The 17,250-nt window shown below is 40.9% G+C and overlaps 1 protein-coding gene across 4 annotated transcripts in view; it reads right to left on the bottom strand.

The window, feature by feature from the left end:
• prkcab (protein kinase C, alpha, b) overlaps positions 1-17,250 on the bottom strand; it is a 110,469-nt gene that overhangs the window by 31,653 nt on the left and 61,566 nt on the right. For all 4 annotated transcript variants that reach the window (XM_046041882.1, XM_046041887.1, XM_046041898.1 and 1 more), the window contains 2 exons: positions 6,547-6,658; positions 3,001-3,129 (listed from right to left, as the gene is read on the bottom strand). In XM_046041882.1, coding sequence (XP_045897838.1) covers positions 3,001-3,129; positions 6,547-6,658 — 241 coding nt within the window. The remainder of the gene's footprint in view (positions 1-3,000; positions 3,130-6,546; positions 6,659-17,250) is intronic.

Below are 17,250 nucleotides of genomic sequence, written 5' to 3'. Positions count from 1 at the left end.
GGGGTGGAGGTGGGTTACTGAGAGAAAGAGCCTGGGAGATGTGTATGTTTTCTTCGCTGGAACGATTTAATCAAGTTCACATCGGTGCGGTGAACCACAAAGGCCCGCCACTTGTCTGTGGGAGCCAGGGAAGAGCCGAAGAACAAGCTGAGGCTCCACTGTTCAGACTGCTGCCGTTCGAGAGGGGGAAAACACACTGCTACACACACTTCCTCTGCCTTCTCTCCCTCCTGCATTATTCTCAGTATTGATCTTTATCTTCTTGTCTCTTTCTCCATCATGCATACTGTCAATTGCAGCCCAAGCTTTGTCTCTCTGCCTTTACATCAATTTAATTTAATCTGGATCCTGATTAGTGCTGATTTTTCTTTTTTAAAGAAGACAGATAGAAAGCTTTGTACGATACCTGCCCGGTAAACAGTAGACAAAGTTTGCAACTAGCTAGTGAACACAGTGTGGCATTTAGCAGTTAAAGAGCCAGATATTTCTCTCCGGAGTTGGTTAAGACCAAAAACAGAGCTATAAAGAACGAAAGTGAATGCTAATGTTGCTCCACTCCGCTTCTGGGTGTGTAAAAAAGCAACTGTTAGCTAACAAATTCGCCCATAAAAACTGTACGAGGTGTGTCAACAGCTTGGTCAATCAATGAATGCAGCTTTAAACTTGATGAGAAAATGAGTAAGTGAGCATTAAATAAAGATTAGTGCTGAAATCATTAGTGAATTATCAATTTTAAAATCAGTTCATCTTTCAACTTGTTTATCAAGCTAAATCGCCAATACATTGCTGGTTCCAGCTTCTCAGATATGAGGATTTGCTGCTTTTCTCTCTCTCTCTGGACTGTTTGTCACACAAAACAAGCATTTTGAAGATTGGGAAATTGTGACTATGTATTTTATTACAATTTTGACATTTTTGGCTACATGACACATTGATTGATCGCATAAATAATCAACATCTGAATCAATGAACACAGTCACTTGCTGCAGCTCTGACAAATAGAGCTGCCATACGATGAAGGGAAAACAGACACAGAAGTCTAGTAGCAGGTGCTGCAGAACATCCTGTCGTACGTTTTCTGGAAGTTGACACACTGTGAAGCGGCAGCAACACTTCCATAAACACTGGTGGGTGTTTTTGTGTGTGTACGCATAAAATCAAGGACAACAATCCGAAATGACTGAGGTAACCATGTCAACGAGACCACCGCTGTCATCACTGTAAATTCACCAACAAGGTTATAAAACAGGACATGCAACTGACAGTGTTTCGAAGTAGATCAGACCGTGTTCAGTAGTAAAACAGACAAACGAGCTAGATGTTGTGTACAACAGGGCAAATAACAAAGACTCCAACATAATAAACTGAAAAGCAATACAAGCAGAGTGAACAAATTATATAAGACTACTGTGAAAACAGCTTCCTCTCCTTTTCTACTTCTTTCCATCTGGAAGAACATAAACAAACAAACAGATCCATATTTTTATGAAAGCAATATATTTCCAAGTCAATCACACGCACCACTCTGTTTATGCTGTAGCTGGAGGTTATTCCTGTCTGATCCCCTCTTAGTTAGAAACACTTTATTGGCCTCAGCACTCATATTCCCTCGCTACCACTGTCTCCCCATGTTTGTGTGTGTGTGAGAGAGAGAGAGAGAGAGAGAGAGAGAGAGAGAGAGAGAGAGAGAGAGAGAGAGAGAGGCTGTCGAAGCGACCCAGCAGTCATTTCTCTCCCTGCCAATGGGGTTTTAACACCGGAGAGTTGTCCACTCCAGGTGCTGCTCTTGACTGACAGGATAATTTGCAGGTGTTGAAAATACACACACTTGTTATGAAGGCAGACATGACTTCATTTTTATGCTGACACAGGTGCATACCGCATTGATTTTAGAGTTCTCTGTAAGCATTTTCTTTACTTGCAAAGTTACAGTTTCATTTCATTTTGAGTTTGGTTATTGATTCTACAGAGGTTTGATTTCCTGTTGTTTCAGGAAAAACCTTCTGCAGAGGAAGCACAGTGTCCGACCATTGCAGAAGTTGTTCATTTCAAACTTAGCTATCTATCTATCTTAGTTTTTAAATTGATCTCGTTTTGTGTGTTCAGGAGTCCTTGTCGCCACAACTTCACTGTTAACCTCACTTATGTATTAGGAATGACACCCAATTCACTCTACTGAAGTTTGCTTACTGCTTTTGGCAGAATCTTGCATGCACACTACAGTCCTTATATAATGGCCAAAATCGCCTCACACTGTTCCTGGGGGCTTGATTGACCTGGGCAGGGCTGCTACAATTTTGTCACCCTGATAGTCCGTACTGTAATTTTATTATGTTGATCTATTCTGTACACACGACATCTATTGCATGCCTGTCTTTCCTGGGAGAGGGATTCCTCCTCTGTTGCTCTTCCTGAGGTTGCTACCATTTTTTTCCTAATCCAGGAGTTTTTCCTAATCCAAATCGAGCGTCTAAAAACTAAAGATGTCATATGCTGAACAGATTCAGACAAATTTGTGATTTCTTATATTAGGGCTAGGGCGATACAAATACAATTTGCACCAAAGGATGAAAAGATGGACATATCATACTTATCATAAACATACTGTAAACATTCAATTTATTGCCTAAAACTTCGGTATCACATGGCTGGTGATAAATTACATGAAACGGAAGAGGTGAACGTGTTATCTGTGTGCAGTGAAATCCTCCCAGTCGAGTCAGTTAAAATAAAAGAATCGCAGTTGATCATAATATCCAAACAAATACCATTGGCAGAATTAAAACAGAAAAAAGATCCCCTTAAGAATAAACACATTTTTCTGAATAGTACATCAACACAAGTCTAAGCCACTCAAGTGATAACTATAAATAAACCCAGATATTTCTTTCAGTAGTCTGAAAACTAACCACTCAGTCACATCAGGGAGCCTCTAGCTCACATCACAAGTGCTGCACATCACAAAACTGTACGCTGATGAAGAAAAAGCATAAGACCGACCTGTGACATGTAGCCTGTCCAAGCTGACTTCGATCTTGAGGAAGAGGCGACCCCGGCGCTCCGTGTGGTCCATCCCACACAGGCTTGGCACGTTGACCACACACTGCTTGTGCACGTTCATGTCGCAGGCTAGAAAGAGACAGAAAACAGAGGGGGACACACAGAGTGTTGAGCATATCTTTATTTTTAATCTACTTACTGCATGTACTGTACATTTGATGGTGAATCATGCATGTAAAGGGTTAGGATAAGTGTGGCTGATTTCACATTACACTGAATTTACAATGCTTCATTCAATTTGTGATACACATTAGCGTGGAAAATGTGAAAAAAGAGTTGTTGTGGTATAGAGTGGTGAGGGGGCCGGGGGGAAAAAAATGAACCTTTATTACAGATCTACAGAGATCTCAATGTAGGGAGCTCTGCTGAATTACTGGTAATTACTCTGTTTCTGTACTGCAGCCAACTTACCATTCTAAGAGACCTCTTGAGCATTCTTAAGATGAAATAAATTACTTTTATCCTTACGTTTGTAAGTAAGAGTAAAAAAATCTCACTCCAAAAAGTCCAAACAATCAGTTTGATAAAGACCTGCCCTAGTTCTAAGTCTTCTGGAAGCTTTTCATACTGAAGTAAGCTCAATGCCTACCAAGACTGTAATAGTACCAGTACCAAGTCTGTAATTCCCGGGCTCGCTGATGTTTTCCTTTTGGACTCGTAAACTGACTCATGCATGGCTGCAGACCCAATGTGGCAAAAAATGTGTTTTGGAGATGATTCAGTGTGGAAATGTCTTTTCTCAAAGGTGCTGTGTAGGACTTAAACATCAATAAGTAATCACCACATTGAGCAGATGAGATCACCATCCAGTGAACGAGCAACCTTCGCTGTGTCCCACTGGTTTGGATATTGTAGGAAACAAGCTGAATTATGGTACAAAAGGGAGCAGTTTAAATAAAGTAACATGGCATGTGCATTAGTGGGAGCAGTGAAACGGCAAGGGAAAAGTACTTCATAGGTTCTCCCCAGTTAAGAGCAAGAGGGTTGATGGGAAATGTGGGCTTAATTTTGACAAACCCCATACCATTACTGGATTGAGAAAAAGGCCCCTTAATAGCCTTTAAATAGCCTGAAATTTATAAGGTTTCATACCGCGTAGCGGTAGAACCTTATTGTTTTTGGGTGTTTTAGTTATTATTATTATTTGTTGTCTGCCACGCCGGCTGAAATTCCCGTGAGCTGGAATGAGCTAGAAACATGAAACTTGGGGGAATAACTGGAAATGGTGTGCATCAGCTTCCATAGAAATATGAACTCAATCGGCCACATGGTGGCGCTATAATTAAGGCTTAAAAATGCAAATTTTGAAAGGCCACACCCCTTACGTCGTAAGTCCGATTGACTTAAAATTTTTCACACAGGTGCAGCTCAATGTGCTCTACAAAAAAGCCTCAAGGACTATTAAGGTCTGCCTAGAGTTTTTTCCGCAATTTAGAATTTTTTGAAAATCACATTTTTGACATCTCCTCCTAGACCGTAGCTCCGATTGCTACCAAATTTTCAGTGAATCATCATTGGGTCAAGCCTATTAAAAGTTGTATAAAGCATGTCGATATCTCAATTACTTTTCAAGATATGGACCAATGAACTTTGTAAGGGGCGTGGCTCTGGACATAAATGACCACAAATCAGCAACCGTAGGGCCGATCATCACAAAACTCACAGGATATGTTCAGATAGGTGCCTCGGATATACCTGGACAGTTTGATGTACATACATCACTAGGGGGCGATACAAGCACAAGACAGGTGCTTAGCATTACACAAATTACACTGTAAATCCCATATTCATTCTCCAATCATCACAAATCTCTCAGGATGTGTCCTCATAAGTAACTGAAACATGCCGTGAAAGTTTCATTCAAATCGAACACCCAGGGGTCGGTATAAATGCAAACAAAGTGCAGGGGATGAAACGCAAAACAGGCTACAAAATGCATCTTGTTTGTCTAATCAACACAGAACTTCCAGGATATGTCTACATAACCACCTCACACATACCCTGAAAGTCTCATTCAAATCCACCACTAGGAGGCGCTATAAATGCATCGTAACTGGACGTGGAATGATACAAATCAGGCTATAGATCAGAAAATTGTTGTTTATGTGTTTAATAACAATGTTGAACTGTATGTGGGAAATAATTTTGATGGCGATATTGGGAAAAAAGGTATGATCCCGCGAATCGCCGCTTGCTACTATATTTTGAATTATTTTTCTTGTGACTCTTCTCTATGTCACACACACACACATCCTTGTACTTCTATAGTTGTGAGGACCCTCACTGACATAAAGCGTTCCATCCTTGTACTTCTATAGTTGTGAGGACCCTCATTGACATAAAGCGTTCCATCCTTGTACTTCTATAGTTGTGAGGACCCTCATTGACATAAAGCGTTCCCTGGACCCTTACCCTAACCTTAACCATCACAACTTAAATGCCATCCCTACCCCTACCCCTAACTCTACACTAACCCTTAAAACCAATCCTTAACGTTCAAATAGCCCTTCTGAAGTTGTGAGGACTGGCCAAAATGTCCTCACTCTGTTGGTTAAAATCTTGATCCTCACTATGTAGGAAATACAAGAACAAACACACACACACACACACACACACACACACACACACATTTTGCCAAAGCCAAACAGATGAGAGACCAGAGGGGAAAGAGAACATTTGTTCTCCCTCGTTTCCTCCTCTGTCCCTTACTGCCCTCTAACTTTCTCTCAAACCTCCTCCTCCTTTCCTGCCTCTCTGTATTTTGTGTTCTTCTCCTCCTCCCTCTTTCTGTCCTCCTCCATCCAACCATCCATCTCTCCCTCTCTTTCCCCCTCTCTCTCCCCCTCTTCCTCCCTCCACTCTGCGTGGCTTTGTCAGGCTGACATGCTGGGAGGAGACAAGGAGAGACGAGAGTCGAGGAAGCAGCTCATAATGGCGATGGCCTCCCCGCATCAATTTGTTCTGGTGCGCTCTCATTACCATCTGCGACGAGGCCGCCACCAGAGACCCACAGATGGATGGACAGACTAAGAGGAGGAGAGAGGGAGGGAGGGTGATGGATGGAGACGACAAGGGGGGGACAGAGGAGGTACAGTGATGTGTACAAAGGAGGATGGACATGTACAGGGAAAAGAGGACAAAGGATGTCTGGGAGTACAGAGAGAAAAATTGGGAAAGCATAGAGAGAAGAAAGAGCCGAAGTGGGAGGAAAAGGAGAAACAACAGTGCAGGACGGGGTCATATCTGCAAAGAAAGACGGAAGGAGTTGATAGAGGAGTGTGGGTGGAAAGAATGGGAGCGCAAAGAGGACTCAGCAGGGCGGGACAGTGAATTCTGTCTGGGCTGCAGATGTGGCTGAATGTAGTACAGTACCAGTCTATTCCCATCTGTTCTCATTAGGGCCGGCTGTACTGTCGGACTGAAGCCAGCACAGCATATTCGACACAGGTGCACCCCCCTGCACACACAGGTAGGGTGTGTACTTACTGTCACATTTCATCCCTTGGTGGATGAGCCCGTACAGCAGCGAACCACAGTGGTCACAGAAGGTTGGACTGCCGTACGAGTGGATCTTGAACTTGTGTTTGCTTCTGGGGTCCTGGGCAACAAAGAGAGAGATGGGAAAACCAAAAAATATTAGATATCAGTAAACTGATGGCAGGATTGATTTAAAAACACATCTTTTTTCATCATTTTCAGCAAGAACAGTTGAGGCTGAACACTGTTAGTCTTGCAGTACCCTGCATAAATGAATCTGTGTGGGTCAGTATTTTCCAGGAGAGTATGCCAAAATTTCCAATCCAAGTAGGCTATCTATCAAGTTTGTATTTTCTAAAATAGATAATGTTTTCCAAGGCATCTTATTATCTTTTCCTCCCACTTGATGAACTCGACAGTGTGCGTATGCTTTTGCCTGAATACTCGTCACACTTCTAACAAGCCATAGTTAAATAAAATTCCTTTACTTCTTGGGGACACAGATCCCTCGGATAAACATTCAGAAGACATAGTTTGAGGTTAGAGCAACCTCTTTTGGCTAAACCAAAACATTATAAGAAAAAGATTACTTGATATTAATTTAAGAGCTGTTGCAACATTTCTGTTAGAGAGATTATAAACAGACCTGCCTTACAACATCTGTTCATCACTCTAGCGCTTAATGTCTCCCTCAGATTAATGGAATAAATGATTGCAAAGAGCATCCAAACAGATCCAATTTTTTGCCTCATTAACACACTAAACAGCACTTCACTTTAATTTCTACGTACAATGTAATTAACTTTTAGCTCTACGCTTCGTAAATCACACTATGAATAATCTGCCTTGGATCTGTTGTATCATCGCTGGCGGGGAGTGACGCAAAGAAAGTAAGAAAGATCCAGATGGAAAGGAAATGTCAGGCCGTTTTCAGTGCGTGGGAATGTGTAAGGTGCGAGTGTGTTTGTGCAGGGTGTCAGTTCTCTCCATCTTGTCATCCTGGAAGCCTTCCCAGCATGCTCCCTGTTTCAAATGTACAGTGATCATGTGGTTCCATGAGCACAGCAACTGAGCAACTATTTATCTTGGCCAGAACATCTGGCACTAAGGCTGAGTAAAAATCGAGCTAATGAGCAATAGGGGATTGATGCTCAGATAGGTTTCCAACAAATCACACTTACTTTAAGTGAACAGGCATGACAACAGAAACTGGATAACATTGTAGAAAATAAAACATGTTCTGCAACACTTGCAGTATCCATATATGGTTATCCTATTTGATCTGTTAATCACTATGGCTAAGTTTCATTTGTTGGAAATCGATTGATATATTCTTAAGTCAGTATTGTGATAGTGGAGGTTAGCTAATTTCTACAATCACCAGAAAACAAACATAGCTGTAATTAAAGCCCTGCAAATGAGGGTGGATAAAACCCCTCCAGTGTCGCCTCCATCATGCTGAAAAGTGTCAGAAAGGCCGAATGTGTAATTATATAGGCCACTGACTAAGTAAGTGGGCCCACATCGTCGGAAAAGTGCCCTTTTTTTCACAAACACGCTAAATCGAGCAAACAACGTGGCGACAGAAGAAGGTGAGTAAGAAAGAGATGGCAACAGTGGTGGGAAAGTCTGCATTTGAAAGAGGAGGGAGTTGTCGGGTGGTTAGGATGTGATTGGCAGGGGAATGAGTAAATGGCGTTAGGGTCCCGGAAAAAGTCTAATTAGCATGTTATCATTTTAATGAGCTCGTCTATTTTTTTGCCCCTTTCCTCCAGCCTTTCCTAGAGTCTTTTCTTGAGAAAACAAAAAAAAACATCTGATCAAAAACAACTGCATCGCGGTCATGGCCTTCGTGTCCCGTGTCTTCTCTCCTGGGTCTCCCATTTTCGCCTCTGTACTGCATGAACACTCATTCTCTTCCGAGTTTTCAATTGTGGTAACATTGAATTTATCTTAAAAGAGACTTTCTCCGTGAACAACAGACACCAGGGACTCCGCAGTAACAGAGGAGATCCTATCCTCTACTGTACTATACTCCCTGCTCTCTATTTCCCTTTTTAAGTTTTCATTATTTCACTGTGTGTCATTGCCTCTTTGGCTGTGCCTCCCCCAGCCATGGGTAAATTAAAATGGCAGGGTTTCCACTCACAGTCACCCTGAGTCTTTCACTCAGTGCAGCCCATTGCATGAAGAAGCTGGGTGTGAAGACTTAATCTGTTCAGTGTTCTGTTCTTCTGCATGCCTGCGTGTGTGTGCATGTCTGCATGCATGCATGCATTTATTCCACCCTTTAGGCCATGTCAGAGCCGTGCAGATGCACGCAACCAAAACTGAAAAGTTGCTCTGACACACAGAAAGCTCTCCTTTGGCTCTTTGTCTCACCCCTTCTGACCCAAAATGATGTCTCCTCACTCTCAAAGCATAGAGAGACAAACATACAAAAACAATGCAGCAGTACAAACTACAAAATACCGATACAGTTGGACCAAAACCTCTCTGACAGTGTGAATATGTAGGAATAATTGTATTCTATTGTACTGTATTGTACAGGACTATTGTATTGGACTGAAATTATGTTTGCATGGTCCAAAACATAATAAAGTAGGTATAACATTTGTGAGAAATTCTGTTTGTTATGAGTTGATCTCAGTATCAAACACATAAATAAGCAGACAACACCATACCAAGCAAACCTCATAACACAATTTAGTTTAAGAACCTAAATAATAGCGTCTTGCTAACAAATTAGCAATAGTCCACTTGAAAACAAGTGCTCTCTTACACTGTAACTCTTAACTGAACTCAATGGGCTTTTCCCCCTGGCTGGCAGCACCCTAAAGGGTTTCAAGAGACTCAATATGAAGGCAATGAGTTGAGCCTGTTCCTGTCTTTGTTTTGATTATGATCAAACATAATAATATGCATAATATTTAAATGTGCTAACACCTTCATCATGGCCCACGCAGCCAAAATCAAGTTGTAGACGTTGTTGATTTCTTCCAGCAGAGATAACGGGTTACATGGTACACCTAAATGTCCTACAGAAACACTTTCTTTTGAAGCTGTCATGATGCCATCATCAAATGTTTTTGATTAAGAATAACTGAGCCCATTGACGTTGAAACAAATATTATCTCTTCACACAAGCTGCGTCTTAGGAGCCTTTTGGACTCCTGGGCCTGGTAACATCGTTCAGTAATCCATTCATGAGTGAAATGCCTGAAGCTGAGAAAAGACTGAGGGAAACTCATCCTTGCTTTTGTCACGCCAGTTCACATTTAGATGCACATGCAAAAAATAAATGCACTCACAAAACACCACAGAGCGTTTCCTATAGGTTTGTTTCTGGCAATGTCTTTATCTCCTCCAGTCTTTACTGTTGTTGAAGCTACCCCTGTTACGACAAGCATGAATACCTGACTCACAAATCATAAATAGACAGTCAAACATGTAAAGTCCAAAACAGGTTAGTAACGAAACTGAAGAAATGGCAAATAAAAGTGGAGTTTAGCACATGTAAAAATGTCAGCCTCATTTCAGCCTGTATCATCAAACATCTTCTCAACCATTTAAATACTAGACATCATACTGCGCCGGGGAAAGATGCTGGTGGACAAACTGTCGACACTAACAGACAGAGCTGCTGAGGCAAAACCAGGAGGGAAGTTGGTTCCAGTGAGGTGAGATGATGCTGCCGCCGAATTCCTTGGAGCGTTACAAGGGCCACATCAACCAGAAGAAGAGGAAGAAGTTGACGATGAGAGCAGATTGACAGTGTCAAACACAGGTCTTTGCTAATTATAGTCAGGCATTGACAGGCACATTGCCACCAGAGGTAACAATATCTAATTGGAAATTATTACCGCAAAAAGTGAAGCGGCTGGTGTCAGTCATGTCTGGGGTTAACTGATTAACAGGGAACCCTTCAGAGCTACTTTCACATCTGCTTCATACAAATTGGGTTGATTGTAGTTGTAATTTACCCTCACGGTGCTTTATAAGCAAAAGCACTTTTCAGCCTGTGATCTTCATCCTTGTTTGATTTGATATGAGCACAATGAGACACCAGAGGACCTCACTGTCAAGCATCCTGCCTACTTAAGTGTCCCTACGTAACACACTGCATCTCTCCAGGACCAACTCATAAAAACGCGATAGCACTACTGGTAAGCAAAATTCCACAGAATACCTGATTTAGATACAGCGAACCTGACAGGAGCTTATGCCAGGATCAGACTACACAACATCAACCCGATAATAGTGAGATCCATCAATGCTTGTTTTTTCCTGTGTAGTGGATCAGATTGGAAGACAACTGACACAACATCTAAGACGACTGACGACAAAAAGATTAGCATATCACAATGTTTTTGCAATGCTTTGGCGAGCTTGACAACTTATCCAAAGTGGTCTGTGACATCGACTAATAGGTGCACAGAGAACTCTTAGTAGAAAACCAACATGGCAAAACAAAATCTCCTTCCTGATTAGCTATTACCATATGAATGTCATGCAAGTCGCGAAAAACAGCAAGCTGTCTTTCAAGCTTTCAAGCTGTGCAAGGAAGGCTAAAATCAAAGGCAACTGGACTTTGTTGAAGATACTCGAAGACGTATCGTCCCTCATCCAAGAGACTTGGAAACTCTCTTTAACCTCTGTGGGGTCGTTGTCAAGATGATCGATACTGCTGGTTTGTTAGTGCTCCTGACTGTTATAACGGCAGTTGTTATGGTCATTGGAGTCTGAACGACCATTGTTGGCATCTTCACCTGGAGACAAAAGTGAACGTTTGTTTAGTTTCCTGGGAAGTGATGAGCAAGCTGTGACTGGGCGGGCTCCAACATGCAGTCTTCCATGCCTCTCAGTCATGTCATGACAAGAATTTATGACTTAATAGTCACCTAATGTGCCACAGTGACAATCTCAAAAGGCAAAAGGACTGTGTAGTCTGACTTTTCAATATTTTTTTCTCAGCTTTGGGCAAATTAGTTAAGATCCCAAGACTCGATCCAAAGCTAGAAATACATATGATTCAATTCAACAGAAATTGATTTAAATTTTAGGGCTGCAACTAACGATTATATTCATTATTTTCTCAATGAAACTTTAAAAAGTGGTGAAAAATCAAAATCTCTAATTTTTTATCTGACCAGCAGAAATTTCCAAATTTCTATTCTTTTCTTAATTCTAATAAACCAGTCGACTACTACTACTAATACACCTAGTTCTAGTACTAACCTTACTTGTTGTTGTTGTTCTTCATCTTTCTAGTACATATTCAACGCAGTGACGAAACTCGCTCAGTAGCGTCATTTGGGCTACTGTAGAAACATGGAGGCACAACATGGCAAGATCCATGGAAGCGGACCCGAGGTGTATGTAGATAGAAATGGTACATTCTAAGGTAATAAAAACATAACGGTTCATTATGGAGGGTCAGGGGGGCCGCCAGGAATTCTGGGCCCCATGACAAAAAAAATCAAATTGGACCCCCTCTGTGCAGCTGTTGTCACCACTTCTCTATGACTTAACTGTCCCATCAAAAGCTTTACATAACTCTAATTAAAGGCTTACAAGTGTCTGGCTTCTTGTAGTTCAATATTAGTACTAGCACAATATTTACTGCTGGTGATTTGTACATGCAAGTCTGCATACAGGATGCAGTTCAATATTTGCTTCTCAAATAAATTGCCCTTCATGATGGGATAATAAAGTCTGTTTCTATAGATATCATTAGTGGCCATAACTCAATCTAAATGAACGTACAGGTCAAAACACAGGTCGCCAGTATAATGATCATTATGTGAGAAAATAATTTGCTTTTTGAATTTCTGTCTTGAATTTCATTGTCTTTTTTGTTATGGTAAAAAGAGCAAGAGAGACAGAAAAATCCCCACAGCCTCCCTGGAATGATGCTAACTCATTAACACAGTGCTGCTCACCTTCTTCACTGGGACAAGGAGGCTACAGTTATGGGGAGACTGGGGTGCTGCTGACTCATCTGTTGTTAGTCTGCTAAAAGCGGCAGGGACATTGATTTAATATGAATATCTTGCTAATGTTTCCCTGCACTGATTAAATGTTGATGAAATGTAGGCCAACACTAGTCTGTAGCTAGCTAGCTTATTTCACTGTGAACATTAGGCCAACAGGTTAACACCACTCACAGACTAAAGGCCGCCCTTCTTGGTGAAAAACTGGGTCACATTTTGACATCCTTTCCTTTGTCTATCCTTTTTTGAAAACCAGATTTGATTTACTAGGCAACATTGTGATCACTGTATTTCTGCCGCATCAACTAACTGCAACTAAACACAGTCACTGATGTGTGCCCTAAGGCAGGACCAAACCATTTCATGCAGATACAGGGGGGTGGTCGGTCAATATGGAGGTTTACTTTTTGGTCAATGGGGATTTTTAACTTTTACTTCCAAAAACAAGTAAAAACAAAGACATCATTAATTTTATTGATATATTTGACATATATTTATACTCAATGATGATGGTTTATATAATGTATAATATAATATAAATTGATATTAGTTTATAATTATTTTTGTCAGTCAGGGGCCCTTGGAATTGTCCTAACTTTTCCCCCCTATACACGCCCATGTGGAGGGTCTTTATGTTATGTATATTAAATTGCATTTCTGTCAATAGATCCTCCTAAATATTACACACTAACCCTTTAACACAAAACTTTTTAACAAAATTCCAGAATTTGAACCTCCCGAAGCCTTGAATTTAAAATAAACAAACCAACAGATTGGAGAGCTGATTTGGTCGAGCTCCATCAGGGAATGTTTTCTATTTGTTGTTTTACCAAACAGTCAGTGGAAATATTTATGCACTACACAAACACACATTGGATAATAGCAGCAAAATGGTCCCCAGACATCTTTCAAAAACATTCAAACAAAAAAACACTGAAACTACAGTTAAATTAAAAGACTACAATAATATTTGTGTGTGTCTGTGTGGGTCAGGGTGAAGCGGCTTGGGGTAACAAAGTGAACAACTGTACAGTTGCTATGGTTATAATGGGTTAGAGAAACCACAGTGATAGATTGAAAGTCAGTGGAGAGAAAGCAAACAGTGGAGAGAATAGAGGTGCTCTGATCAGTATTTTTTGGGCCAATCACAGATTGCTGAAAGCAGTATCAGCTGATACCGATCACTGGGTCTATTTGAAGCCTTTTATTTATCATGTAGCATTATACAGTATACTGTATATTTATTCAATTAATACATACAGATGATAATGTATCATGAAATGAAAACTATTTATTTTATTGCCAGGAAATATGGGGAACAAATTCCACTCCCTCTGTCTTAGATACTTAAACCATAGCAGCCTTTGCCTGGTTACTGCAAACATCTTATAGCTAACAAATATAGCTTTCTTGTGGAATAAACTACAAAAACAGAACAAACAGCATATTTATAAATTTGCTTTACAGCTATAAAAACTGCAACAAAAAAGGCTGTAGCCAAAATATTTAGGAGATAAAGGAGCACAGGCATCCTGAGTCGATGATAAACGCTGAGGTAGCCGAGAGAGGGAGAGTGGGCTACAGAGAGGAGTCATAACTGTCATCAATGATATTTGAAAATAATTATTGTACTTTTATTTAAATAAATTACGATATTAATTCCACATTATACTGTTAGTATATTGTTAATATTACTTATAGTTACTATATTCATTATAATTTCATATAATTTACCACTAGTAGTCTATAGGCCTAACATTATTTCAGTGGGTTGTTTTCATCTATTAAACCCTTTTACAAGAAGCACAGTCTACATCTTTTATATACTGCCACCGGCTTTACCAGAGGAGAGAGTAGCAAACACTTTAAATATGGCCAGAAGGTTTTTATTTGATTTTATAAAGGTTAAAAATGAAAAAAGATTTACGGGTAAACATTTAAACGAGAGGATACCGGGTGAGAACGGAAAAATATGGGAGAATGCCGGGGAAAACGGGAGGGTTGTGTCACAGCCCAACTCTTGGACTGTAACAAAAACAGGAGACACACGGTTAAACTAAATAACAAAGTGATTTATTAATAAGAAAATAAGCGAAACCAATGAGTGGGAAGAATCTGTAAAGTCAGCGGTGTAGGGTGTGAATGAGTGAAAATGTGCTGCCTAGATGTTGTGCTGTAAAAACAAAGACAAGAAACCAAACAAAGGAAGGAAGCCATGAGATGAGGCAGTCCAACCCAAGACTGACTGCTGCTCTGGCTTATATGCATGGGGCACACCGGGCCCAGGTGTCTCCCATGCCACTGATTACCCTGCCAATCACCTCTGCAGCCCTGGAGACAGAAAGCACACCAACAGCAGTATGAACACTGCAGAGGGCCGTCACAGTTGACATGAGAGGAGTAGAGAGAGGAGTGGGGTAATGTGAGGCTACATCCACACTACTACAGTTTTATAACAAATACGATCTTCTCCGTCCACAGCAGTGTTTTAGCTGGGATCAGAGTTGATCTCCGTCCATTTTAAAATGACTGAAAACACATGTAGTGGCTGGTCACATACACTGGGCATGCGTGTGGCGGTGTAAATATGAAGCAGATGGTCTACTCCGTAGTTACATAAGATTTGGTGAATGAAGAAAGTAATACAGACAAATAACCACACCAGGTATTTTTTTGCATTGACCAACAACGAAGTGGAACTGTTACTGAAAGTAACACGGGAGTACAAAGAGACTATGAAGGCTGGGAGTCGTCGCAAAGTAAATTTGGCGACATGCACAGTACAAGTGTTATTTACACGGTACAAAATATCAAACTAGTTAAAGCCATTATCGGCTGATTAAGATCGGTGACCGATCGATCAGAGCACCCTTAGAGAGAAGGAAAACAAGTAAAGAGTAAATTACTCCGTGGATTAATGAAATTAAGGGTGTGCATGTTCTACATGCTTGCACATGAAAGGCAAAAGCACTAGAACTACGAAGGAACTCCAGATAAGAGAAAACTGATGTGGAGCAATCTCGGCTCATATGATGGTGAAATGTTCCCTTTTCTCGAGGCTGAAGCTGCAGCTGCTCGGCTGAAAGAAAAGACCATGCAGGGATGTTTATAGCTGAGGGATTCTCAGTTCTTCTCGCCTGGCTGTGTGACCCCACAACAACTAGTGATGCCAGGCTAGTCCAAACACACACTGCCCACAGCTTTAACTGAGCAGACAACAGTCTGACCTGCGGTGGTGAAGGGCAAACACTGCGTATTGCACTCAATGAAAGGTTTAAAAAGAGTAGTGAGAGCGAGACAAAAGCAGAGAGAGTTAGTGTTTGTAAGCAGATAAATGAAGGCAGAGAGATACCAAAGTTGTTACAATTAAGGTGTGAAAGTAGAGAGACAGTGAAAAATAAATCATGGCATCCTAAAGCACTGATGGTCAGAAAAGGAAAAACAAAAAAAGAAAAATTGGAGAACAACAGATCTGGAGACAAACAAAGACACGTGGACTGAACAGGTGATCGATGTCAGAGACAAGGCTCAGCAGTGTGTGTGTGTGTGTGTGTGTGTGTGTGTACGGGTGGGTGTACAGGTGGGTGGCATCAAAGCCACCAGCCAGCCACCGTGGGCCTCATTGAACAGACTCATGTCCACAATGTGGAGACAAACTCTGTCAATTACGCAAGAGCAGGACTGACAGCTTCAACTGCCAATTCTGCTGGCATCACTGAGGCTGTGCACTGCTGATATAAAACATATCTTTGTATTTATTCCTAATGTTCCTAACAACTTAAATAAATGCTAAAACAGAGAAAAAAAATGATGATTGCTGATTTTGCTTTAGAAGCAAGTAGCAACTTCACTGCTATTTCACCCTCAATGGTTTAAAACTACATGAGTAACCCACAGATGTGTTATAGCAACTGAATAAATTTTTTTGCAGCTCATTTATGACTGAGTTGGTGTACTTTACTCTTTTAAATTGCTGTATTCCAGCCTGCCTTCCATTCAGTCACTGTATTTCTACATCTGTACTCTCTAAATAGTGTATATTAGCAGAAGGAGAATCATAGCTGACCTGACAATGCTAATGTTGCATAATATATGTAATGTTTGCATTGTTCACCATTTTAGTTTAGTGTGCTAGCTAACATTTGCTCATCAGCATTAAACACAAAGTACAGCTAAGTTGATAGATATCAGGTTCAGTCATAAACCAAAGTATTGGATAAATACAAATATTGATCTCATGTTGGCGCTAGATGAAATGTCACCAGTGAGGATCACCAAAGTAAGTGGACATCTTACATGTCCTTGTGTAGCATTACTGTGTATGACCATGTAGCTCATTAATTAAGTCGTCCAAATTTAATGTAACCTTTGTTGAATCAGAAGGTTTAGTTACAGCCAGGGTGCAAATTATACAGTGACAACCGGGGGGGTCAACTTTTTTTCCAGGTCCAAAAGAAAACCTGGTACAGCGCAGGCGCGGGCTTCAGTGAACTAAAATCTTACAATGCTTACAATATCCTTGCTTATTTAACTAATGTCATCAGTCTGTAGATGATGATGAATCAAATTCATTACACCAGTTCATGGGTGCCCCGTGCCACATGACAACTTTTGCAGTCAGAGGTCACCAAGTATTCTACAGCAAAACTGCCAGCAAGTCAGACACGCAACAGTAGACCATCATGACCGCTCAAAAAAAACTCACACAGTGGTCATACAG

The sequence above is a fragment of the Micropterus dolomieu genome, linkage group LG02 (assembly GCF_021292245.1).
Source record: "Micropterus dolomieu isolate WLL.071019.BEF.003 ecotype Adirondacks linkage group LG02, ASM2129224v1, whole genome shotgun sequence".
NCBI lineage: Eukaryota > Metazoa > Chordata > Actinopteri > Centrarchiformes > Centrarchidae > Micropterus > Micropterus dolomieu.
This window is presented reverse-complemented; position numbering and strand designations above follow the sequence as displayed.